General features: G+C 42.6%; 1 protein-coding gene across 1 annotated transcript in view; it reads right to left on the reverse strand.

Annotated features, from left to right (window-relative positions):
• Positions 1–27,664, reverse strand: part of TUBGCP5 (tubulin gamma complex component 5) — a 394,755-nt gene that overhangs the window by 102,105 nt on the left and 264,986 nt on the right. The window contains exons 15-16 of the mRNA XM_085622861.1: positions 26,107–26,295; positions 798–980 (exon numbers count right to left, since the gene is read on the reverse strand). Of these exons, the coding sequence (XP_085478987.1) occupies positions 798–980; positions 26,107–26,295 (372 nt within the window). The remainder of the gene's footprint in view (positions 1–797; positions 981–26,106; positions 26,296–27,664) is intronic.

Here is a 27,664-nt window from a genome sequence, read left to right on the forward strand (position 1 = left end):
GGAAATATCCTGTTCGTTAATTACTCATATGATTATAGTGATTTGATACCAGCGCGTCATCTATTTGCTCAATGATATGAGGGAACCCGTGCCCTAGCTCAGAGAATACGGTTGAATATAAAACCCTATTATATATTTAGATATATAAGATTCTTTTGACATTGAACCCAGAGATAGATTGGACATACCAGAAAGCTTGGGAGGCTGACCTCTGTTATTACTTCCCTATCAAATAACATGAGGAAAACGCATGTTGTAAAGGGCAGAAAGAAGTGCATGCAAATCAGTGACAATTTTGCAAAGCATACACATTTTAAGGGAATATTAGGCCATCCTCCATCACTTATCTAGCCATTGATTGAGGAAAAGTACGTGCATTAGAGCTTGGGAGTCTGTGAGATATGTAAACACCTACAAGAGCAACAGTAAATAGGGCAAACAATGGTTGCTTAAATATTAAGTACTGGAAATTCACTTGCTGCTGGTTGAGTAATATCTGTAGCTGGACCAATTGCTCATTTTTAACTCTGGGGAGAAAGGAAACATGGTGGAAAAAGACCATTGCAGAGAGGGTAATCAGGGCATAAATGTTGTTGCAGGAGATTTGGGGTTATGGGGTGAAAACAGGAGAATGTACTGATTAGGGATAGGTAATGTTTATTCGAAGTTCTACGCAATTGCAATAAACTTTACTGAAAGCAATGAATTACTTTTGTAAAAAATGAAACTGTCCAATAAAATTAGATCAGTAATGAATATTTTTACATACCTGCATAATTGTTCACTCTGAAACTTACCGTAAGCTGTCTTCTAAGTGACGGTGAGCAACTGCTTCCTGGAGTTCAACAATAAGAACTTGTGCATCCTGCCATGGCTCATTTGCTCTTATTTTTTCAAAAATAGGCCTATAGAAGTCATACATGATATCTCCTGCTTCAAGCAAAAAATAGTTTCTCATGGCCTGTAGGTACTCCACTAATCTAAACAAAAAGAAAGACAAAGATCAGATATAACTGGATTTTCTTTCTTTAGAAGTATACAGAACATTTGATTAAGAGCAGCAACTTGAGTATCATTACAATGTGCATGCATTGAGAGCAATGGAGTGCACTTAAGAGTAGCAAATTGTGTGCATACGACGATTAAAGATATGGACCGCACTTTGTCCCAAATCAGGGACTGGGAAGCTGCAATGATTTTTGAAAATCTTGCTAAAAAGCAAAATACATGAAGCTGAGATACTAAATGAAGAAAACTATTAAGGCTTGATTAGATTTGGTGAAAACCCAGAAAAGACAAAGGCATTTTGCTTTCAAAATATGCCCATACTCTGTAAAAGGTCCACAAGCAAAGGCCACTATCACTTCTTTCTGTGGAGAAAACAAGATATCAGCTATTCACGCGAGTCCTCTCACAAATGAAAGCCTTTGGTAATGCCCCTGACAGGGGTTCTGTATGAATCTGGAATTCAGTCAGTGAAAATAATGAAATGAGGCTGAGGCAGGTTGAAGATATGGGAGAGATATGGAGGGAAGGGCTAAGGAAGCGGGACAGAAGAGGAGGCAAATGAGAGGTTTGGTGGTCCTTGGACAAGCGGGAGGATGGAGGTGAGCAGGCTCGTTGGTGGACAAGAGCGGGGGCAGGAAGGGACATGAAAGAGGAAGAGAAAGTCAAGGGTTGGGAGTAGATAAGGGATGAGTGGATGGTCTGCACAATTGCGTCCTTCAGTTGCTCATGTTTCCAAGCCCTGGCCCTAAAAGGGTGGAGGGGATATTATGCTGCTCCAAGAGTTAAATATTTATTTTTAACTGTTTTATTTATTTTCAGGAAAATCACATTATTTGTTTTAGGACAAAAAACAAAATAGCAGCACAAATTGCAATTTTTTTCAGTCCCATACCCCAGTCTCCTGTGCCTTTGTAAGCAACAACTCGATACTATCAACTTTTAGAAAGGGGGTCGTCGATTCTGGTGTTTTCGGTTTGATCTTCGTGTTTTCGGTTTGTATTTTTGCCTCCTCAGGTGTTCTGGGTCTATTCTTACCACGATTCAGTACAGGTGTGGAGAGTTCAAAACTCTTCTTGTGGGCCTCTATATATTATGTCCAGCAACTCATGCAGGTTGTAGGCAGCCATATTTTTTATGGACGATGCAGCACAGTCAGGAAAAAGTCTAACTCTGTAAAGCATTGTTAAAATAGGTCCCAAAGGAGAAAACTCTTGGCTTCGAAAAATGCTTGTTTATCTTCAATATGTTATTTGTAGTTCTTTTTACCCGAATACATTTTATTGATCTTATAGAGTACAAAACGCACAGTAATACCTATGCCAATAGAAAAAAAAAAAAAATTGAAATCAATATTAACATTGCCAAATTGCTTATATTTACAAAAATTAACAATCCTCGAATGCTACGACTTATATCAGTGCAATGCATGGATAGTATTATCTTATTTTTAACCCCACCCCCCAACTTCAATTGTTCCCCTCAAACCTAATACACCGACCCACACCCTTGATATTTTACATGACATTTCCCCCACTCTTTTCACCATTTGCAGCAACAAATCATCTCTGGTGATATACAATCCGTTTCAACCAGTCCCACTGCTCTTAATTCAGGTGGGTAGTCCCCAACCAGAGCTAGTGAGGTAAAGTGGCATAACAAAGCATCACATATTTTCCCAAGTTGTTTGGAGGTCTGTTGCAAATCATGTGTGAGCTGTTTGAGGGCTATGGTTCACCTTATTTCTAGTTCTTTTTATCCCTTTACTTAATTAGATTACAAATTACAGAATGCAAAGAAAAAATTGTCATGCATCAGCAACTCACGTAACCTTAGAAACTTGAGAGCTCTGTAGAAACTGCTATCCAAGGATGGGCAATGATGTATGAGCGTGTGTGTGTTTTGAGCCCTGCAGATAATGTCAACCCATAACTCCAGCGTGGGTGAAGGGCCACTGGTGTGGCCAGGTGTCCCTTGTCTTCATCTAACGGAGATCTGAGTTCGCCATACCAAGAACCAATATAGCCACAGTTCAGTGTTACCACACTCTTCTGGCCCAGTCCGGTGCGATAAGAATGATTTGGACCCAGTCTGTCTTCCTCAGAACGTGAGGCACAGGCGGTAGTCGTGGAAATTCATACAGATATCCTTCCTTCCATACCAGCCGGAATGTGTTTCCTAATGAGTTCCTTGGATGAAATTCCAACATGCAGAATTGTTGACACTGAATGTTTGATGCATGCAAACAGATCGAGCCAGACTGTAACCACAGTTAGAAGATGTCCCACACCAACTCAGGATGAAGGTGTCACTTGTAATTCCGCCAGACGACACCTCTTCAGTTCATCAGGTGTGGCATTTAGAAACCTCATCAGTTGGTTGGCTACAAGGAAGATTTTCTACTGATCCAGCCCACTCCAGAGACTTAGCGCCTACTGACACAGGATCCAGGTCCCCACTCAGCCCTGCTTATTGCAGTACTACGAGGGTCGTGTTGTCTGGGAGGAACGGCACCAGCCTCCCTTTAATGGATGGCAAAAAGGATTTCAGCACCAAATGGATCATCCAAAGCTGCAGAAGATTGATATGGTGTTGTGTCTGCTAGGGAGCAGATGACTCTGATCTCAACCTCTCCCAAAAGGCCCTCCTAACCAAACAGTGATCTGTCCGTTACCACCATGAAATTTCAGGAGTGAGGTCTTCCGCAGGTCAGGTTGGCATTTGTCTGCCACCACAGAAGAGCCATCTCCTGTGAGATCAGAATGGAGTGGGAGTGGCATATCTTGTGCTGGGCCCACTGGGACCTGAGATTCCACTGCAGGGTCCGCATGAGCCACATAGCATTCAGGATGAGAAGGCCAAGAGACCAAGAAGCCTCTGATCAATCCTCCGAGACCTAAGATTGATCCAAAAACATTGGGGTCATATCGTTTCTCTCAGAGTCCAACACCTATTTGATGGCACCCTTGGACAACACAAAGCTGACTTCCTTCATCAGCATTGCAGAGTGCTCCTCAAAAAGTTACTCCATTGTAGGAGGCAGGTCGACTGGGGAGGAAATAAACGACATAGCCCCTTTGAACAATCTGTAAGACCCACTTGTCCAACATAATGGATCTCCAACTGGGGAGGAAATACCACATTCTGCCTCCAGCCGGTTAGGCATGCGCTTGCCAGGGCAAACTAAAGGGACTTGCTGGCTGGGAAGGAAAAATTGGAGGAGTGCTGTCCCTGCTGAACTGAAGTATTACTGTTGGTGCCATATCATAGGCCTTGAAATGACTGGGTTGGTTGCTGTAGTACAGGTTGGAAGGGCATGCATTATCTATAAGCTAGCCCCCTGAAATACCCTCTGAAATTTCTCTATTGGTGGGGAAATTGCATAGCTGGCATCAACAGCCCCAAAGTTCGTAATGTGCCACAACTATTCCTGAATCGATCTAGTGCAGAATCAGCCTCCTCTCCATATAGGCTGGAGCTCTCAAATGGCATGTCTATTAAGGAATCTTGCACTTCTCCAGAAAACCCACCTGATCACATCCTGACAGGTCTCCTGAGCACAACACTGGTATCAATAGCTCTGTTGATGAAGGCTGTAGTGGCGAGACCAGCTCAGAGTTTATACGTGTGTCCCAGCCATCCTATATAGTCTGGGTTTGAGACACACTGAGGTCCTCTGAGACATCCTGCAACATGTGGCTGGCCATATCTCACAGCGAGTGGGTGCGCCTTCCTAGAAGCAAACAGTATTAATAGATCTGAGTTAACTGGCCGAAGAAAACATCCTCTTTCCGAAAGCATCACTTCTTTTCAATTTCCAACCCAGAGGGTTAGTCGGAAAGGAATTGAAATAAATCTTACTTGTCGAGGCTTAGAGCAATAGGCTCTCTGGTGAAGGGTGCTTAGTTAGGAAGTCCTGGTCACCAGAAGCCATTCTGTATTGCATGGCCACAGGTCGGCTGACTGGTAGGCATAAACATGTCTTACACTATGTATTCTTAAGGGCATTAGTAAGGGCATCATGCAATGGCAATATCAGCTCAGATGAAGCTGGGCTTGGTTGAAGATGCTTAGGTAATGCATTTGTTTTCATCTCTACAGTGGACAACTGCAAGTCCAGAACTTCCGCTGACCTATGAACTACCACTACAAATGAGGTGCTTTCTTCCGTTGGTGGAGAGTTTAGCTCTGTTTTAGGAGATGTATTAAGCCACTGGTCCGCGTACAATGAATTCTTAGTGTAAAGAGGGAAGGGCAAGCTGTCCTTTTCCTCATCAAAATCAGTGTCTTGAAAGACACAGGGTGCATCTTGCACAAGATCCGAATCAGAATCAAACGTAGTGTGAATTATCTGCTGGTACTGATGTCGGGCAAAAGACACACAACTGGATTCAAGCTAGCCTGGCTGTTAAGGGGTGTTAGCCCGAAACCGGTCCTAGGATGCTTGTTTCCGGTCCAGGGAAGACATGGCTTGGCAGTTCGGGCTGGACTGTGCCCATGAGGCACAGGGTCAAGACTGATTTGCATATAGCTATGTCTGAAATGGGGTGGTGAAGTGAGCTAAAGAACGATGAAGGATTAAACCTAGATCTATGACGGGGGTGAGTGTTTGAAAAGTTTCAGCAATGCGTCCATCATCTCCTTGTGTTTTCTTTGTTTGCCCTAAGTTGGCAGGGTATGCCCAGACGTGGGTCCCTTGCTCACTTTGCCACTGGATTCAAGGTAGCCTAGCTGATGAGGGGTGTTACCCCCAAACCGGTCCCAGGATGCTTGTTTCCGGTCCAAGGAAGACATGGCTTGGCAGTTCGGGCTGGACTGTGCCCATGAGGCACAGGGTCAAGACTTATTTGCATATAGTTGTGTCTGAACTGGGGTGGTGAAGTGAGTTAAAGAACAGTGATGGATTATACCCAGATCTGTGACTGGGGGTGAGTGTCTGAAAAGTTTCATCCCTCTGTCCATCATGTCCTTGTGTTTGTGGGTACTGATGTCAGGGCAGTAATCCTGGATTCGAATCTGGCTGTATAACCACAAGTTATGATTTTGTAATTTAAAAGCACAACATAGGTCTTGATCGGGCTGACGTTGGATCAGGGTCAGAGATCATCAACCAGCACTAGTGTAGTCTGTGCCGGTGCCGATACAGACAGAGCAACGGTGAAGAAGTCAGTGCTTGAGTAGGTGCTGGTCCGTTATGGGCCCTGTGGGGTAAAACAGCATTGGCCCCAGATAGCCACCTGGAAACCCTAGTGGATCTGTAGGATGCAAAGGCACGCCAAAGGAAGCTAGAAGCATACCGAAGATCTGCAGCATGGCCTCTTTAAAAATCGCTACTGCTGTGGAGTCGGCGACAGCTCTGACAATTTGCTACTCTCCTGGACCAATTGAGGGATCGATGCAAATTCAAGACATCACCAAGGAGTTTGATCTAGATACTGATGCCTTTACACCTTCTTGTTATACTTTGAGTGGCAGGATGGGATTAAGTTCTGCTTGGTTTTCTTGTGCTTCTGTTTAGACTGCAATTTGGACTTACCCAATGACTTCAAGCAGAAAGTGGATTTTTCGCAGCAGGGGACTAAAGATCAGTAGAGTGACAAGTGCTGCACCATGGAGCAGGACTTAACCTAAGATTTTTGCCTCCCAAGTCCCAAAATGCCTTGGGATGTATGAGAGCATACTTGTCACACAACTAGAAGTCGTGCACGAAACCCAACAAAAACACCTCATGCAGGAGTGTGACCGACATTTGCTCCCTACAATATTGGCACAATTTGAATTCTGTCCTTTTTGGTCGGGACATTATTCCCTGGCCCACTGCATAAGGTTTTTGGAGTTGTTGGAAGATCGAAAAAGTTGGAAGTCAAGCTCTTGATCTTCGCCAATGGGCCGAAAGAAAGGAACTGACATCAGCGTTCAGGGGTGGCACTTATATGGGTCTCTGCTTCAGGACGCCCAGGGTAGTACAGTAGCCACACAGCACAAATTGCTGGTGCGCAGGAGCATTGCTGAAGAATTCTCAGGATCCAGTTGGATGCCTGGGGATATTCTAAAGGTGGGAAATCTACAGTCAGAATGGCCCATCAGAACAGGCTTCCTAGGTAACTTCACATACCAAAACCAAAGGAGTGCTCAAATGAGAAAATCTGAGCTAAGTGGTTCTTGTAGATGCATGTCAGGAGTTTAACTACAGCTAGAACATTAAATAGGTTTAAGGCCAACCATCATACTGACAGCCCTACCTCCTGTTTTAAGGTAGTGTTAAAAGTTACTGGGCCTAGCTGGTGAAAGGGTCTTAGCAACATGTTCTACGCTCTTCCTACCTGATAACTCAGAGGGGCCCTTAAATGTTGCCAGAAAAGATCTTGCTACAACAGATGTAGCCTGATAAATTGCTAAAGAACGTGAGATAGAGCAACCCCAAAAGGGAGGTCAAACTTTAAAATACCGCCTGCCATACAGGTTAAGGCCAATTTGCTTTTTGTGATCCTTCACTACTCTGGAGGAGAATGGCAGTTGTTATCTAGGGTATCTGGAGATTACTGCTGGCCATTCTCTGATTTAAGAGCCTTTAAGACCTGAACTTGCCAAGTGCAGTATGGCATTATCTCATGATGAACCATAAACATGGGATTAATGTGTTTATTTCTGGAGCAAATGCAGAATCTTTTCCACTCAATAACATCTTGTTTGTTGAATTTGAGCTAGTTACTTTGAGAGACTTTCTGCAGTCCTCAGGATACCTTCAGCAACCAGGCTGATAAGTGTAGGAACTCATGTGAGGGCGTAAGATACGGTAAGGCACGAAAGTTAACAAAATGGAAGAAATGACGTACAGGACAATGAAAATCACACACTGTTATACGGAAGACTACATATTCCAGATTACGAGCCGGAGCACCAGAGGACCAGCAAATTCAGATACACTTCAGGGTCAATAGTGGCAACAAGGTACTTACGCTTCACTAACACGGAGCTTCCTTGTCTGGCAACAGCGGTTATTGTTTGTTCGCTATTCGAATTAGTTTGCACCCGGCTTAATTTGTTCCTTCACCTTTGTTGTTTTTCTTCTTTTTCATTCCCTGTGGTCCTTCACATTCCTAACCTGTTGTTGACTAGTTATCTGCTTTCTTACCTGTTTTGCCAGTTTGTCTTCCATGTCCATACTTTTTAACTTCCAGTCTTCATCTTGGGCTCTTGAGTGGTTGTGTAGTACACAGAGGGCTAGTAACAGCATACTTTCTGCATGCACCAGGTAAATCCCAGTCTGTGTAACTTATATCTCTTAATTCCCTCCTTTTTATGTGAACCCCCTAGTAACTCAGGTTATCTTACCCTTGAGGGGAAACCTAACTTTGATATGTTTTTTTTTAAATTTCTTTATTGGCATTTCAATTAATAACAAATATTTCAAACAACAAGCCAGTTACGTACAGTGTGGCAGTTTCAACCAGTCGCATAGTGTTATACTGCCTATAGATAAATCAAATATACAGTTCCAGAGTAAAAAAGAATACCCATATTTGACTACACAGGGAACATTCCACTCAGAAGTACCATAGATTTCAATAAAGAGTGCAATTTTACCAATTAACCCCTGTCAGCCTCTGATCCGTCGGTGCTGCAACTATGCAGGCATAACTAGTGTAAGTTGTACATCACATTCCAAAAATTCTGACCTAAAAAAGCTGTCAATTGTCCGCCCGTGAGACCCCCGGAGCTCCCGAAGATCCCCCTTCCTCCTCCTGACGAGTGCGTGCCCACTCCACAAAGGGACTCCATATATCCCTGGGCCTGGATGCCGATGGCATCAGCTCCCAATAGGTGGTTAATTGCGTGTGACCAAATGTGACATCTTGAACCCAGTCTTTTAAAGTTGGTGCCCCAAAACTTTGATATGTTTGACTTGAGCCGCTGTGCCTAAGAAATTCATTCAAGATCTTCTGAACACCACCCAGCTGGGGTGACTTTCTCTCTCTCTCTCTCTCTCTCTCTCTCTCTCTCTCTCCTCACACCCTTTTCCCCGTAGTGTGGGTCTGCGTTACTGACTTCACCTAATTTAAGAGGGTGAGTTCACCTTTAGGGGTAGGCGGAAGGATTGGCCTTCACATCTTCGCATTCACAGTACTGAGTCAGGGACAACTCTTGGTTGTGGAGTAACATTTTATATAAAGAAGGGGCGACAAGAGGTGTTTACAGAGGAGGGTTCATCCACCTAATTTGCAAGTGCATCAAAAAAACTGGGGCCCTACTCAGACATGTGGGACAACTCTTATTAGGAAAAAAGCACAAGGCTTTTTGTTGTAAGACCTTCCCCCACCAGGGCAACCCCTTGGTGGCATGCTTCATCTTTGGGTTTTTCCCAGTCCTCACACATAGCAACTTATTTGCCTTTATTTGTACACACAGAGTGTGATTACAGTCTCACCTTACCACCGGAGGACCTATGGAGCAATATTATTGCTTTGTATATGAATGTAGTGTCTCCTTTTCATGTATTGTGTTGTGTAGTATGTCTGTTGTATTCGAGTGGCCAATCACAGGGGCTTACCACTCATTTAATAGATGTGTTCACTATAACACTATATTGAGTAAGCCTCCTTTCTAGAAGCTCGGGCCATAAGCACATCAGGGTGTATTTTAGTAATATACCTGACACTCAGTGTCAGCCATACTGTTGCGGAGCGCATAATCTCTCTGAATGTGGCATTCACCATGGCAGCCTAATTCTCTTTTTATGTTTCAGATAACCCAGAACGTAACACCAAGTAGATGTAAGGTGTATTATCACATGTAGTGTGTGTGTGAAGTCGTAACACTTTACATTTTCTAATACATTTGAAGGAGTGGTCTCAGGGAGTGTATTCCTTAGTCCTGATGAAAGCACAGGGAAGAGTGGCTTGAAACATGTCGACCTTTTAGAAAGTAAGATCATTAAATCCGAAAATACTTTCTACTATATTTCCACTTTTTAATCATAATGTCTGGAGGACAGACTAAAACAAATTTTCTTACCAGTCAGGTATTTTTAACATCTAAAGAACCCCTCAAACTCCTATTTTGTGTAGACTGTACAGTGCTCCCATGTAAGTCACAAGTAGCAGCACGCCCCGTTCCGCAGCACAACAGGAAGTACCCAATGAAGAAGTATGCCGCCAAGGGGTAACGCTAGTGGGTGAGGGCTACACAACAAAACACCTTGTGCTTTTTTCCGAATAGGAGAATTAGCCCACATGTCTGAGTAGGTTTCCAGTTTTTTGATATGGAGTAACATTTGTCTTTAGTTTAGGTTAAAAAGTGTGCTACTCTATGCTCAGGATGGTACCACCAAGACAAATTTGCACAGTTCTTCATTTTGCAGAGAACACTGTGAATGACTAACTGGAGGAAGGGCACAGGCAAATATTTTGTATCAAGCAGCAAAAGCGTCTCTCACCAGGTCCCAAAGCACCCCTTTGCATTCTGTGGTGCGTCATACGGTCTAGCATAGGAGTTTGACACCTTAAAAAAAAAAAAGGAAAAAATCAGCCGGAGCTGCCTACAGTCTATCTCAATCATATGCCAGGATGATGATGTGCAGTATGACCCAGTGCCGCAGAGTGTGTGCTTGTTTTAAAGCCAAATATTTTGTGTAGTAGATATAGTATTACAACCATCAATTACACAAGAGCATCTTAGGAGACTTGCACAAATTTAGAAACCATGGAGTATATGTTATGCAGAATACAACATGCACAAAATTTGTATTTCGCTTGAAAGAAATGGTGGCCTTGTACCTCCTTGGTTTGAAATTTAAAATAATGTGGTCATGTCCATCTTTACAATGGTCTTTCCTGGACATCCTGCCTTCCCTGAGCTATGACAGATTGATGTGATGCCTGGCATGTTGCAGCGACCAGTGATCACTCATAGGAAGTGGTAATGAAGTTATCACTTCTACCTTACATTGAATCATCTATCATTAGGAAATAGAAAATATTCTGAGTCTTGAAACCATATGTTGTGTAACTTGAACATATTGTTCTTAACTTTCCACCGCTTAAGTGATTCAATTGTTGCCCTTGTCACCCATACACAGGTGTCCCACAGGCCTGAAACTTTTTTCCACTGGAAGCTCAGCTTTACCTCGATTGTTTGAATTCTCAGTAGAGCTTTGTACTTCAGCACTCGGATGCTGGGTTGAATCTGAATTGATGTTACCAGTGTCCCGATCTCCTGTGATGGACAGCCCTTCATTTCTGATGTTAATATCTTAACACACAGGAAGAGCATTTGCTTATCAGAATTGTTCACATTCACAGAATATTCAACACACCTTATACATTTATAACTGCCTATTCATCCGTTCACATTATATTCACAGAGATCACCTAAAATGTGTCCTGTCCTGCAGTATGCCAAACCATCTTGCATTAGTCGTTTCTTGTACAGGTGACAAAGCAAATTGTTTACAACTCAATATTATAACATTGCCATTTGTAGAAAGCATCATCAGCTTTGATCATAAAGTTTTGACTAGTTTCTTATTTTACACTTTTATCAGGGTATACACAGTCTTTGCACTGGCTAAAACAGTGTACTATACTTCAATTCAACGCAGCTGTCAGATAAGGTATATACCTCCCTTTAGATGAAATTTCTCATACGGTGTGATTCTCTTATTGGATAGTATTTCTTTTTAAAGTAGAAGTACGGGTCTTCAATTGATATAAATTGTTAACGTTATTAGGCAAGTAATGTTCTAGTATCTTATTGGTATTTATGCATATGTTTCTTTCTTTCCTTTTAATTCTTTCGAAATCTATAATTTTGTGGCTTGGGTACATCAAGTTTAAAACATCCAAAGGCGAGAATACCAAGGAACTATTTGGGAGCACCACCATGAAACAAAGCACCAAATATTAAACTTCAGGCTTGCCAAGCTCATTCGTGTCAAATTAGGTCTACCTTTATTTTTCTTCTGCAGGACGGGAGATGTAATATTGCAGAGTGCTTCTGGGAATTTTGCTGCCCAGTCACTGAAAACCAAGGTGGCAAGGCGTTGTGATGGAGCTAAGTGGCCAATGGAGGAGCATTAAAGGAGTTCCTGGTGGCAGAAACCTGTCACAAAAGTACTGCACCATGCCCTTTAACTGGTACTTGCTATGTAAAGGGTGGAAATTTCACCTTCTGCCTTCCTGTGAATGGCAGGGCTTCCTACAATAAATTTGTCATGCTCACCTACATCTTATGGAAGGAAATGTACATTCGGCGTGTGAGGTTGAGCTCCCTCAGCTCTTTCAGCTTCATGACTGGTAAAGACTTGGTAAACAGTCTCATCATTGCTATCTTCACCTTCTTCTTTCTATTCCTCAGTATATTCCTAACTCTCCTGATAGAAAATTATGCCTTCAGTATTTAAACTAGAACAAACACAGTTATTTGTATTTGTGAGACGCGAAGTGGTGGTAGCAGAAGGGTTGCCATAATTGGGATATTAAGGACTGTGTGGTAAATAATTTAATTACCGGTACTTAATTTGATGCGGAAAATCTATAATAATAGCTCAGTAAAATAAGAGGCAGAATCCGTGGTATTAGAGGTTCGGAACGGGCTTTATTCCAAAATCAATTCGAATTGATGGACTCCATATTCCATCACCACGAAGGTTCAGGAAGTGAAGGACCCTACTTTATTGACAGGTAATCATTTTTATACAATAGGCATTACAATGAAACAGATGCAGGAGGCGTAACAATTGATAACAAAGATAAAACATACATGCGTAACTAAAGTGGGTGTAACTGGGCGTAACTAAAGAACGTCATCAGGTATGATGTCATAAATGGGTGGTTCCATGAAAGAATTTCGCAATGTCAGCAGAAATACTCGGCAGAGATGCGCGCGCAGCAGCATGACGTGTGATTGACGTGCAACTAGGGGGTGAAGGGGACTTGACATTTAGCTCTACATGTGGAGACAGAAGTCTGGGGGGTCAAGTCAACCTAATCCCAAATCATATCTAACATCCTATGTTTAAAGAACTATGTTATCCAAAAAGAAAGGTCTTTCGGACAAAATCTATTCTATACTGACTGTGAGTGCGTGTACAAGCGTCTAAGTGTCTACACTAGATGCGAGGGCAGAAATCTTCCATAGTAACAGGGCTATGAATTACTTGCATAAAGACAGAGAAGCCGGGCCCTTTGCTCGGTAGCTGGAAGAATGTTTACTTAAACTACTAGACAGGAATGCATTGAATAGGGAGCGGAGCAGATAATCTCGAAGGTGAAATACAGTTTTTGGCAGGCAACAGGCTGGTGTCAGGCACCGTTAGCCGCGCAGGGAATAGGACAAAGTTCATGGATACAGATGCGAGCTCAGACTGGAGCTTTCAGAGGCAGAAGGCAAGAAAAGGCTTGATGGCAGAATCAGGGCCTACTCGCCTGGACTGTAAAATGGGATAAATGAACCATATAAAGCCGGTGGCCTTTCATACTTAGGAATGGAATATCCGACCCATTCATGGCGGATCTGAAAGAGGACATGTTGGCGGTGGACGCACAGGTGTTTGCGTCTTCATAACTGGAACTGGAGGGAACATACATGTACTTGTGATTTATACATGAAACCGTTGGGGTCCAAGATAGGGGACATAACTGACCATAAAAATCCATATTTCCACATTCCCTCCTTGTCCCCTACTTGCCCTTAAGAGATATCAATCTTCATCAATCCGTTGATCTGTTCATATAGCATCATTTGTTCTTCTTTCTTCTTCCGGGATGAATGAAATCTTGGCGGTGGAATACACGATGTGGCACACAGACCACAAATCGCTGGTCCACATTGTAGGCATAAGCAGCAACTGAATAGTATGAGAAAGCCAATACCTAGGAAGGATAGGACCCTCCATCCAAAGGTAGATAATACACTCCAAAACCAACCGGACCAAGTCCAGGTGCCTGGATTCTGGTGTATCTGGCTTACAATCTTATGAAGGCGAGTTATGGCTTTATATACTGACGGCGAATTTTCTGGTATGAAAATGCAACAGCTTGATCCGATGACCCTACAAGCTCCGCCCCTATCGGCCAGGATGACGTCAAGGACAAGACGATTTTGAAGCACAACAATCCGCATAGCAGACTGCTCTTCTGTTAAATTGCCTAAGGCGGAAATAGTTTCGTTCACTACTGCTTCAAGGGTTCTGGTTAATCTACGTATCAGCTTACTATTGGTAACTGTACCTATATAGGGAAAGAGACCTTTATTGAAATCTGTGTATTTTTCCCATGCTGTTTCAGTGTAATCGACGATTGGGAGATCTCTCCGTTCTCTATTGTGTACTAAATGAGTATTTCTGTGATAATCAGGAGGAGCTAGGAAAACAGGTGGCAAAAGGAATCCGATGTAGCAGGTACCATCCCAATCTAGAGGCAAACGTATATATGCAGTCTGACCACATATGAAGTAGGAATGGCGAGAAGCTCTAAATGTAGACTTGCCTTGGTCACTGAATTCTATTACAGTGGTGCATCTACTATGGCCCATATGTATGGAACCATTCTTTCTTACACATAATTCACCTTTAACTGGAAATACTGACATAGCGGGCAAAATTGGTGCAGCTTCGGATTCAACATTCAGGATCATGAGATTAAGCGTGAAATTCCCTAATCCATATACCTCATTTTCTAGATCAGTTCCTGTTCTTTTGGGAAGTCCCTTCTTGTCAGGGTAGCAGACTTTGAGCAAAACTAAGTTCAGGTTTCCCCATACCCAGTTGTCTTGATAAACTGCGGAATTCGAATCTAGGGAATTAATTAGACTAAACCATGCTCCACAGGAGCCATTGTGTGTGAACGGATATGGAAAGAGAGGCAGAATTCCCTTATAGTTCTGATAGGGAGGGAGTCGGCCACATATCCAACAATTTGTAGCATTGCTAACCTGATGGGAATGATGTAACATACTAATAAAAGTGTTATTGCGCAGCGCAAATCTATAGGACAACTCATGCGGGGGTAATTCACTAAAAGAATGTTCAGCAGTAACATTATAAATATGTTTAGAAATAGGATAATATATGTGCAACAATATACTTGCAGTGATTATTAAAAGACTTAAGAAAAACAAAATTAATAACGTCACTGTGCAATGACTACGCAGTGATTTACAGTACGCATGTTGTTTCAACTGCATCCTTCGGTTTCTTTCTCTATTCAGGTCTAAGGGATACATGTCAGAGACAAATTCGACCGATTCACCTTGGAGAGGACTTAAACAATCAAATTGTCTGACTTGTTAGACCGTAGTTTTAGTTTATATTGTTCCTTGTCATTCAGTTCAACCAAAGGAAGCTTTGAGTCAATCGGTGAAGACACGCGAGGTGTGTCGTTTACATCGGACGGTAGTCCATGAAATTTCTTGATATGACTTGAATGTATCCAGCCTTTGCGACCTTCGATCTTCACGGCTGTCCTCGTGGTTAACAGTACGAGTTGGGGCGATTTCCACCTAGGATCCAGCTGAGACTTCCGGTCAAAGTTCCTCACTAACACCAGGTCCCCGGGAATTACGTCATGGGGTTTCACCTCGGTTTTGTCGGGAAAGGCTGCAGCTACCTGTGAACGACAAGATTGTAGTGCAGACATCAAGGAAGCCAAGTAATCTGTCAGCATATTACAGTCAACATCAGTTATTTTGTATGGTATAGGCGTCCCCCACATATTTGGTGGTCTGCCAAAGATCACCTCATAAGGGGATAGCGCTGTTCGAGAGTGCGCTACCATTCTCATGTAAAAGAGTGCAACTGGTAAGGCTACTACCCAGTCGACACCTTTCTCTCTACATATTTTGGCCAATCTAATTTTCAGAGTTTGATTATGTCGTTCCACGAGACCTGCTGCCTCGGGGTGTCGGACACAGTGAAATTTCCACTGATAGCCTAACAAAAGTGAAACGTATTTCATTAGTTCGGATGAGAACGGCTGGCCGTTATCTGAGTAGACAACACGTGGTAAACCGTACCGTGGGAAGAATTCTCGAACCAACTGTTTGGCAGTAGTCGGGGCAGTGTAATCTGAAACCGGGTATGCCTCTGTCCAACGGGAAAGAGCACAGACAACTACGAGAACATATTTGAATCCTCGACATCGTTCCATCTGGATATAATCCATCTGGAGGACTTCAAAAGGGTGATCAGGAGGCTGAAATCCACCTTGTCTACGGGAATGCTTTTACCTGGGTTATACTGACAACAGATCATACAGGTACGAACTTTTTGTTTAGCTGCTGCTCGTAAATGTTTGTTGAACCAAATGTGTTGAATGCTGTCTAGCATAGCTTTTTCTCCTAGGTGCGCTGGACTATGTACAGTATTAATGATAATTTGGACCATTGAATCAGGAAGGAACCACACAGATTTTTCCTTCGTCATCCATCCTTGATCCGTTTGGATCCCTCCTAATTCAGTCCATTTCTTTATTTCCTCTGGTGTAGCATGTGTCTGTATGTCAATTACGTCAAGAGCGGGATCCTTAACCATCATGCAATGTGTTGGTGTCGGGACTATTGTCTTTGTCATGTCAGATGTGTGAGTTTGAGCAGTCTGTTTAGCTGTTCTGTCAGCTAGATCATTGCCTTGGGAAATGATATCAGTAACTTTCGTATGAGCTTTACATTTCATAATTGATATTGCAGTGGGTAAATGTATTGCATCTAATAAGGCATGAATGAGGGGTCCGTGCTGAATATGGGCACCGTGAGAAGTTAAATAACCTCTCTCTCGCCACAGCACGCCGAAGTCATGTACAACTCCGAATGCATAACGTGAATCAGTGTATATGTTGACTTTTTTATTTGTGGCTTGAATACAGGCTTGTGTCAGAGCGATGAGCTCTGCTGCTTGAGCTGACAAGGTATTTATGCAATTTGTTTCAATGATTTCAGTGTCTGTTGTGACTGCGTAAGCGGCCACTAACTCTCCTGTACTTGTTCTCATACATGAACCATCTACATACAACGTCAGGTCTGGATCTGACAATGGGACGTCTGTCAAGTCTTGTCTAGGTTTCGTCGTGATAGTGATAACTTCAATACAATCATGTGCTAGTGGGTCTGTTCCGTTTACTGGTAACAGTGTGGCAGGATTCAATGTACTACAACGTCTGATTTCTATGTGTGGCTGAAACAATGTTAATTCGTAACCAGTGAGTCTTGCTATAGTCAAGTGTTGTGTTTGTGTGCGGTTCAAGAGAACCTCTACTGCATGTGGTACTTGTACTGTCAATGGATGTCCTAACACTATGGCATCGCTTTGTCGGATTGCTAAAGCTGTTGCTGCCACTGATTTCAGGCACGCAGGCAGAGCCTGAGCTACGGGATCTAATGTACTAGAAAAATAAGCACATGGTTTGTGTGATCCTGCTTGTTCCTGTGTGAGTACTGACAAGGCAGTACCTTCGCGTTCTGTAACAAAGAGTGTAAACTGTTTATTGTAACATGGTGTTGCTAAAACAGGTGCTTGGCATAAAGTTTTCTTTAGGCTTTCAAAAGCTTGTGCATGTTCCTGAGTCCAAGGGAGAACAGTCGATGTGGCTGCCTCCTGTGTTGTCAACTGAATGAGTGGTTTTGCTAGAAATGCATACTGAGGGATCCACTGCCTACAATATGAAGTGAGGCCTATGAAAGCCCGCACCTCCTTTTGTGTCTTGGGTATTGGCATGTTAGCAATTAACTGGATGCGATCTGATGTAAGCTGCCTTCCCTCCTTGGACAGCGAGTGCCCAAGGTAAACAACTCGCTGGACACAGAATTGCAGCTTAGAAGGGGACACCTTGTGCCCCTTTTCGGCCAAAAATTGTAAAACCGTCAGTGAGGCTTTTTCACATTCAGGTTCGCTTCTAGCGGTGATCAGCAGATCATCGACATATTGAAGCAGGGCAGTGTTGACTGGCATGTGGATACTGTCAAGTTCTCGTTTCAGTGCTTGGCTATAGATGCTGGGGCTTTCTGTGAATCCTTGAGGTGCGCGTGTGAATTTAAAGCTTCGTCCATTTAAACTAAATCCGAACAAGTATTGGCTTTCCGGATCTATGGGGACGCTGAAAAAGGCATTCTTGAGATCAATTACAGTAAAGAATGTTGCTTCGGAATCAATGGCTGTCAATAATGAAGAAATGTCTGGGACTACGGGGTATTGTGGTACAATACATTTGTTTAATTCGCGCAGATCAATAACCAATCGATATACTGGCGGGGCTTTCGGATCAGTTCGTTTAAGAATCGGAATTATCGGTGAATTACATACATTGGAGTCGGTTTCCACAACCACTCCTTGGGTAATAAGCTCGTCAATGATTTGCAGTAAAGCCACTACAGCATCTGGGGGTAACTTGTATTGTCGCATTCGTGGTAGTACCACTCCTGCCTTTAGTGTGACTCGATATGGGGTAATGTTCATGCAACCAACATCTGTAGGGCCTTGTGCCCATAAATGTGTGGGTAAAGTCTGCAGTCGGTCATCCATGTCTCGGGACACGTAGTGCCCTTTGAAATCACGTAAAAACAATCTTACTCCTTCCGGAGAACAACATATTATAGCTCCTAGAGCTTTCAATGTTTTTATACCTAACAAGTTTTCTGGACATGATTTAGTAAGCAATAAATCTGTAGTTCGTGTCAAGGGACCAATCGTAAGTGGAAGAGGCTGTGATACTTCGTTAATGATAGGTTTTCCTGAAAAGCCAAGGGAAATATTCTGTGAGCCTGAGAGGGGTGCCCCTGGAACTTCACTACGTTTTATGGTTGTTCGGCTTGCCCCTGTATCAAGTAAAAATTTTCTATCTTGGCCTAATAGTTCACTGTGTACATAAGGTCCTTCTTGATCTACAGGGACCTCGATAAGGGGTAAGCCAACTTCCCTCTCTAGGCTGTTTCATGAATATCGTTGATAATCAGGATAGTCATACTGTGCGGTCTGGTACATCTGTTGTGTCGTTGTTTGTGTGGCAGCAATAGGCTGCGGTGGTGGAGCTGGCATAGACTGTTGCGGAGCCGGCATGGACTGTGCATGCTGCGGAGCTCCTTGTTGGTTCTGATCCTGTCTAAGTGGCCGTGGTCTTTCTTTTGTATTACCTATGGCGATATTATGTTTTAAAACTGGACAATCGTGTACATAATGACCTGGCTGTTTACAATAGTTGCATGTCCCTTTTACAGGACCTGCTGAAACACTGGACTGTGTCATACCCTTTTTATGACCGTCAGCTGGAACTGTCTGGGAAACTAGCATTTTCATTTTCGTGTCTTTCATGCGTCTTTGTTCATGTTCTTGTTCCTCTCTAATTCTATTGTGATGGTACTGTAGCATTTGTAACATTTGTGACGGAGTGTTACCTTGCCATGTACTCTCGAATTTCAATACTCTATTCTTCACTTGGGGCAAGGAATTTTCAACTAATTTTGTCACAAACAGATGTGGATACGATTCGCTACTTGCTTTTATTCCACTATTTATACCAAAACATTTTTCGAATCGGGCATAGAAATCACTAGTGTCCTCATCGTGCTTTTGTTTACAGGCTGAGATTGCACCCCAGTCTTCCTTTTTCGTAGTTAATAAACGTGGCAGTACCTGTACTAGTAAACCTGGTAGTGTTTTGGTCTTTCCCCCAAGCCCTGAACCTGGACCTCGAGCTTTTTCTTCGTTTTCTAATGCTGTCCAATCTATCTTCTGGTCTCCCACCTCCCAATCCTTTTCCTTGAGTTTTTCGTAAATGCCCGCAGGCATTAATACCTTCAATATTGTCATAATGTCGGGATAGGTATACTCTCCCATGAGTAACATATCTTTAATTTCACGGTGGAAACCCGCTGGGTCTTTGTCATGACTGGGTACCACTTTCTTCATTTCTAATAGTTCTATTTTAGATATGGGTGTGTATACAAACACACGTTTAAACTGATTGTCCTCACCTTTTATCGGGTGGACTTCGCGTAAGGGATTCTGTCTATCCATATAATACGTCGTTCTTTCCTTGATGGGCAGTGAGACATGTTCGGGGCATACAAAAAGAATGTACTGCTTTCTGGATTCTAGGATTTCTCTAATTAACTCAGTACCTGAACCTCTCCATTTATTCGTGAGTAATTCAGTCAATATATCAGGTAAGGGACCAGGATCGGAGTGTTGGCTTTTATATAATATAAGGAGTTGTTGAATCATATAGATACCAGCTAAACGCTGTTCATCTGGGGCGAGGTTCAAAAACGTGTGCGCTAATGTATCATCACTATATTTTCCGGCACTATCAACCCAATGAACGGCTGACCTGGCTAATTCTTGTTCGTCCATAGAATCGAGTATATGATAACCCCTTCGTTCTCGGAGTAATTTGTCAGCGGCTTGGAACGAATGTTCGGGGGACCTTATATTTATTATAGGAGTTTGGAAATTTCTGCTATTATCTGGACGTATCGGACGTATCGGATCAGTAAAGCATCTAGTATTATTGCAAGATCTTCCTCTACCTACATAGGCCATGGTTTCTAACTGTCCTGTGGGCAGTTCTAATTCTTCCTCCTCCTCGGTTTGTTCAGGCTCGTCTACTGCTAATCTTTCTTCGTGTATTCGTTCTACTTCTTTGCGGATCTTGCGGCACATAGCTACTATACATGATCGTTTATCATGTCTCCCCTCTGATATATTCCGACTCCATGTGGTAAGAATTTGCATTTCTTCCGGATTTACCCCTGGTCGGTCTTGATTTCTGATCACACAATTTATGAGGAAACGTAACAGTTCCCCCTGTATCTCCACTTTCTGGTACTCCAAGGCTCTATTAATACTTTCAGAATCTCGTCCTGACTGGACAAAGTGATATATATTTTCTAAATGTGTAGTCATTCCTGGTAGTCTCCCTAAATATATTGCAGCTCGTCGGATACGTAATGATGCCAGCAGCATTTCGTCCCCTTTTCCGGGCACAGGGTCATATCTACAATCTATTAGAAGTTCCTTAAGCATGTCGGGAGTTACTAGTTTGGGCGTACGTTGGTGGGCTAATTCTTGAAAGGAAAGTTTATTTACTCTGGGTGGCGTGGAAAAAATGTTTGATGTACCTCCGGTAGCACCACCTGGGGTGCTGGGTGTGAAAGGATTTGTTGAACGTGATATAGCAACCATAGGTGTGGATACAGATGTAGAAACAGATGTGCTTGCCGGAACTTGTGTCGGAGTTTGCTGTTGCGGAGGTACAGACGGAGGAGGGTCTTGGCGTTGAACCCCCTCGGCAGGCGGTCTATGTGGCGCAGTATTAGCATACTCGGGAGCTGCGTCGTCTAAATAAGAGGAAAGAAAAACATCTTCTGCGGTTCTGGGATGCCCTTTGGGATGTACTTTTATCGGAAACAATGGGGGTGGCAAGTCTTTTGGTATCTCCGGAGTAGCCTTAGGTAACCCTTCGGCCAGAAGAGGATACATACCATTCATAAGGGCATTTCTTTGTCTGTCTATTTGTACTGATTTTACTCGAGTACCTTCTTCAATTAATAGATTTTCTCGAACTTTATTTGAATTCTCCTTACTTTTCTCTTCCTGTCTGAGCGCTTTTTCTGTACGTCTATATGATTCTTTACGCCATAATTCAATGGCATCTTTCTGTGACTGTCTAGCTTTCTTTTTCCACAATTCTTCCTCTACTTTCATGATGCAATCTGCATCCCAGGTCCCAGCTGCGGGCCACCTCTGACTTTCTGGTAATTCCTTGGTGTAGTCTACCCATAAATCAAGAAATAATATGGCGTCTAGGCCATGTTTATGATACATGAAGTACCCTGGAGTGTCCCTAGGAGGAATGGGAACAGCTTCTTCGAGTACCCCTTTTCTAGTTTTGATCTGTCTTAATTTCGAAAAGAGCGGCATATTTGAGAACTGATCTGATACCTAATTTTGAACACGTTTAATACAACAAGACACAATAATGAACAGTCATTCACACCACAATATGCAGAACGTGTTTAAAAACATTTAACATTTAACATTTAATGAACAACAATGATGGCCATTTAGGGGACTTAGTCACTAAGCATAATACTCGGCACTAACTAGGTAATTCTGAATTATATACTAGACATACTTGATATACTGCTGAACAGTGCAGATACACTGCTGAAACAGTGCAGACCGGATTTGTGTACCCAAACCCGTCTTGACCGGCACAAACTATGTGCACGTCAGAACGCCTCCCCGACAATGGTACTCACCGGGTAGCTCGAAACGGAAGGCCTCGGAACTGAACTGAACTGGACTTGAACCGGACTGGACTCGACTCGAAACTTCGGAACTTCGGAAACTGGTGGGCCTCTGTATACCTCGGATCTTGCTCTCTCAGCTAGGCTCTGGTCGGGATACTTCGCACTTCTCACCGCCTCGTCTGGGTGTTGATCGCAGCCTCAGTTACCCCCGCTCGGCAGGAGGGAGATACAGGAAATCCTGTGGGTACGCGTTGTTGTCCGTCCAGCTGTGACAGGAGACCGGGCCTGCAACGCACCTCCGGCGCGTGAGATGAGAAAGTGTCCCTATTCGGGCGCCATATATGTGGTAAATAATTTAATTACCGGTACTTAATTTGATGCGGAAAATCTATAATAATAGCTCAGTAAAATAAGAGGCAGAATCCGTGGTATTAGAGGTTCGGAACGGGCTTTATTCCAAAATCAATTCGAATTGATGGACTCCATATTCCATCACCACGAAGGTTCAGGAAGTGAAGGACCCTACTTTATTGACAGGTAATCATTTTTATACAATAGGCATTACAATGAAACAGATGCAGGAGGCGTAACAATTGATAACAAAGATAAAACATACATGCGTAACTAAAGTGGGTGTAACTGGGCGTAACTAAAGAACGTCATCAGGTATGATGTCATAAATGGGTGGTTCCATGAAAGAATTTCGCAATGTCAGCAGAAATACTCGGCAGAGATGCGCGCGCAGCAGCATGACGTGTGATTGACGTGCAACTAGGGGGTGAAGGGGACTTGACATTTAGCTCTACATGTGGAGACAGAAGTATGGGGGGTCAAGTCAACCTAATCCCAAATCATATCTAACATCCTATGTTTAAAGAACTATGTTATCCAAAAAGAAAGGTCTTTCGGACAAAATCTATTCTATACTGACTGTGAGTGCGTGTACAAGCGTCTAAGTGTCTACACTAGATGCGAGGGCAGAAATCTTCCATAGTAACAGGGCTATGAATTACTTGCATAAAGACAGAGAAGCCGGGCCCTTTGCTCGGTAGCTGGAAGAATGTTTACTTAAACTACTAGACAGGAATGCATTGAATAGGGAGCGGAGCAGATAATCTCGAAGGTGAAATACAGTTTTTGGCAGGCAACAGGCTGGTGTCAGGCACCGTTAGCCGCGCAGGGAATAGGACAAAGTTCATGGATACAGATGCGAGCTCAGACTGGAGCTTTCAGAGGCAGAAGGCAAGAAAAGGCTTGATGGCAGAATCAGGGCCTACTCGCCTGGACTGTAAAATGGGATAAATGAACCATATAAAGCCGGTGGCCTTTCATACTTAGGAATGGAATATCCGACCCATTCATGGCGGATCTGAAAGAGGACATGTTGGCGGTGGACGCACAGGTGTTTGCGTCTTCATAACTGGAACTGGAGGGAACATACATGTACTTGTGATTTATACATGAAACCGTTGGGGTCCAAGATAGGGGACATAACTGACCATAAAAATCCATATTTCCACAACTGTCATTGTTGATATCAACAATAGCTGAAGCCCCTCTACCCCCCCCCCACCAATCTGAACTATATGGTCACACAGTCTCCCCAACAGCTTCGGCAACCTAGCCCAGGACACACCTACCCTGCTGCATCGACGCCACAGCTGGAGCTCGACTCCAGCAATGCATCAGCTCCAACTACAGGCTAGTCTACCTCTATGCCAGAATCATCACCCCCCTCCCCATATTCAGGGGTAACGCCCCAATTGGGCGGACGATACACAGTTGTTTTACGTCCACACACTCATTGCCCTTCCTAAGAATACATGCATCTATCACTTTCTATTTATGGCCTTGTGCACTAGCTACCACTTCTCAATAAACTGTATTGCGATGTTATGTAACACTAGGCTCCCATCTTCTTCAGGGCATGTAATGCTATATATGTTCACTTCTATAAGCCCTAATAAAAACAGTTGGGAGTAAAAGTCAATAGCAGATGCAGCCCAAGTAGTCAGTGTTGGATTAGTCAGTGAAATATAAGTGATATGGTCCACTGTGGATATCTCTTTACCATTGACAATGATTATATAGTCTATGGTGGAAATGCAGACTTGATAACACTAAACTAGGTCTTGCTTTTTGGTTGCGCAGGCAGCAATGTTATCAATGAGGGCTCTGATGGTATAAGCCCAGATCCCTAAGATTCCAAAATGTAATTTTCAGGTAAAAAAGTCAGTTCATTGACAGCAATACCAGTGGGTTTAAGGGACAAAAAATGACAAATCTCTTCAGACAACGCCCCCGTCTTTTCTTTAGAGAACACACGTACTACCTTCCTTTCCTTTGCAGACCTTAAAGTGGTCAGGGCTCATCAATGTAGGGTGCACCTCTGTCCTTTTCCCCACATCAAACATCTACTTGTGTACTAATTAAATGTGTTTGAACCGGATTTCTTACTTCCACTTGTTTTGAATTTGTATCTTTTGCAACCCGAGGCAGAAATAGTAACGCTGGGTGGTGGGAACTTTGAATACGAGGACTGAGTACCCAAGCTTTAGAGTCCCTTTTCTTGCTTTTGACTGTTTGTGTAGATTATTAGGCTTCTTGTCAAAAACTGAAGGACCAACAGTAAATTCCTTGGCAACATAACTGTCATTGACAGACACATTTGATCCTTACATACAAGCCTTGAGCATTCACAAGAAAAGCCTTCCTACCCTGGTTTCCTTTGAAATACTTGTCAATCACATTTAGAGTCGGGCCCAAACACTTTACAGTCGGCAATAAGCCAAACCAGGGCCTATAGGCATGCTAGTGCTCCCAGAGCTAGAGATTTACCTCTTGCTTGTGGCACTTTTATTCAATGTGTGCGGTCCTTGAATGTTAGCCTGATGATAGACCAGCACAAGCTACTCTTCCCGTTTGCCAGGCTAACAAGAATTAGATGTCATTGTGGTTCACTCATATGTGTGTTGTAATTAGAACTGTGTTTAACTTGGTTGCTACATTTCAGAAACTCCCCCTCACCCCCCGCCCCACCCCCTGCCTATTCAACACACATAAGGCCCATTTCAGACCTCATTGCAAATACCACAGATAGGATATCTTCTACTGTATTGGTAAAATGTAATCAAAAGCATGACTGTGTCAGAAGGTCACTCAACAATGTCTCACCATATCTTCATCAGGATCTACTCTCTGGACACCATACTCTAATCATGCCCCGTTGCATTGTGATATTTTGCCTTCGCAGTTTCTCAAGGCTGCTGCATCAGGGAAAGGCTGGTGAGATGTTTCATTCTTCTGTTGCATAAACATTCTGGTTTAATTCTTGATAGACGCAGATACGGCGGGGTGTACTTCCGACTGACTCCTCGCCTAATAAGACCGGCAAGAAACCATAGGGAAGAAATCTCTTAACTGTAAAATCCTGAAGTGAAAAGCAGGGCTCTGATGAGTCTATGGTGCCCTACTTACGCTCAAAATGCAGTACATGTTTTGAGCTACTGAAGCCTCTGTGGAGAGTGGAACTCAAGGTCGCTTCACCACAGTGGACAGAATTTAAACCATGTAATAAAGCTGGGAGCCTGTGTATAGTGAACGGCTAAAGTAAAGCTAAATGAGTGTACAGAAGCACTGCTGGTTGATTGACTTCTGAAGATTTCCAGCCCGATGGCTAGAAATAAATCAGGCATGCGATTAGATTTAAGATTCAGTCCACAGTGCAAAGATTCAACAGACATTAAATATGTTCAATTTCTTTAAAGTTTACTTACCACTTCTGTACTTCTAACTGTAACATCTAACAGTGTGTTAAACAATACAAGAAGCAATTGTTTTTAGCGGACCATTCACTCTTACCGGTAATCTTTCTTCAATGTCTCCATGAGTTTTCCACAGCACTCCAGATATTGCTTGTCAATGTGGGGATACAAGCATGACCTCAAAGTCAATTCAAAGGTTTGGCATGTAACAGACTCAGAGGATCTATCAACAGTTATATCATCACATGTAAACTTCTCATGGAAATCACTTTGTTCCAAATACAACCTGTAAAAATAATATTTGTGCATTTAATTGTTTCTTAGCAATCTCTTTCTGATGATATCAAGGCAACACACTTTCTTTCAAAACCCAGTCTCAAACAATAGATTCAAATCCCACATAATGATTAGTGTAAGCCACAATCCGACGTTTATCCTGAACCTTATAGTGACAATAAATAAAAATTACTCAGATATTATCGACCCTTTGATGGGCCAAGTGGATGGGAAATGGCCAGGTGAGAAGCTTTAAATGGAAGCAACGAGTGCCACAGCAAGAACTTTAAGATGAAAATAAATGTGTGCTGAAATGAGTGCTAAAAACCATTAGGGTCTCAACATCTTTCTAACAAGCATTCATCATCAGTGGGGTTTCTGTTCAAAATGAAATCAAACAACTAGATTTAATTAACAAGAGCAGGTGCCAAAGAAAGAGGTACAACATGGATTCTTGGGAATCAAGAAATTAGGAGATGAGGGAATGATTGTCACAAATACGAGTAGGAATTTTCGGATGATTGTAACTGATTATATTGAAACAGATAAAAAACTTTCACAATAACAAGGAAAACCAGAACATTATGTGGCAGCATTGATGCTGCTTAAGCAGTAACAAACAGTAACATTAGTTGCATGTATTGCAAAAGAGAGAAAGCAAGACTATCTCTTTGGTGGACTTCTAATTATAACGCTGGAATTAAGTAACAAATGCATCTGAAACAAAAAGTATTCAGTGAGTACAATTTAAGTTAGGAAGAAGTATGTATTGCAGAATTCAGTGAAAACTTGTATGCCAAATCACAATCAAACCGTGCTTTAGGCAGCATTTTTAAAATGCATCTACTTCAGATGGATGCACAAGGCTCAATTTCCTGTTTTGGAATATACTTTGAAATAAATAAAAAAACCTAGAAAACTTTTTAAAGTTTTTAAAGACTTTTGGCCAAGGAGGCATTCATTTAAACACTATTGGATGTATTAAGGTGGAAATCAAGAAAAAAAATGGTTGAAGAAAGGGCTTGTCTGCATAAACAAACAAAATAAATGTTTACTTTTCGTTGCTGTCCACATCACCACCAGACACCACTGTTGCCACTCAACCAGTTCATTCTAAGCCAATAAGCCCCAGAATACTGGTATATTAATTACCACTGGCATATATCTGCAAGTCTACAGGATTGCATAAGGCTTAAATTATTTTTTAAATATATTCCGAACTATGAGGAAAAAGGTGAAAAAGAAGGAATTTTCTCATTCTTCAATTTAAAATCCTACAAGGCAGAGACTGTACAGACTTCCAGCACCTACAATGCCCTGCACCATCCCAGTTCTTCTGTACTTTTTGAAGACCCATTAGGGTTATCAGGTATTTCTTC

This window comes from Triturus cristatus, chromosome 8, assembly GCF_964204655.1.
Source record: "Triturus cristatus chromosome 8, aTriCri1.1, whole genome shotgun sequence".
Taxonomy (NCBI): Eukaryota; Metazoa; Chordata; class Amphibia; order Caudata; family Salamandridae; genus Triturus; species Triturus cristatus.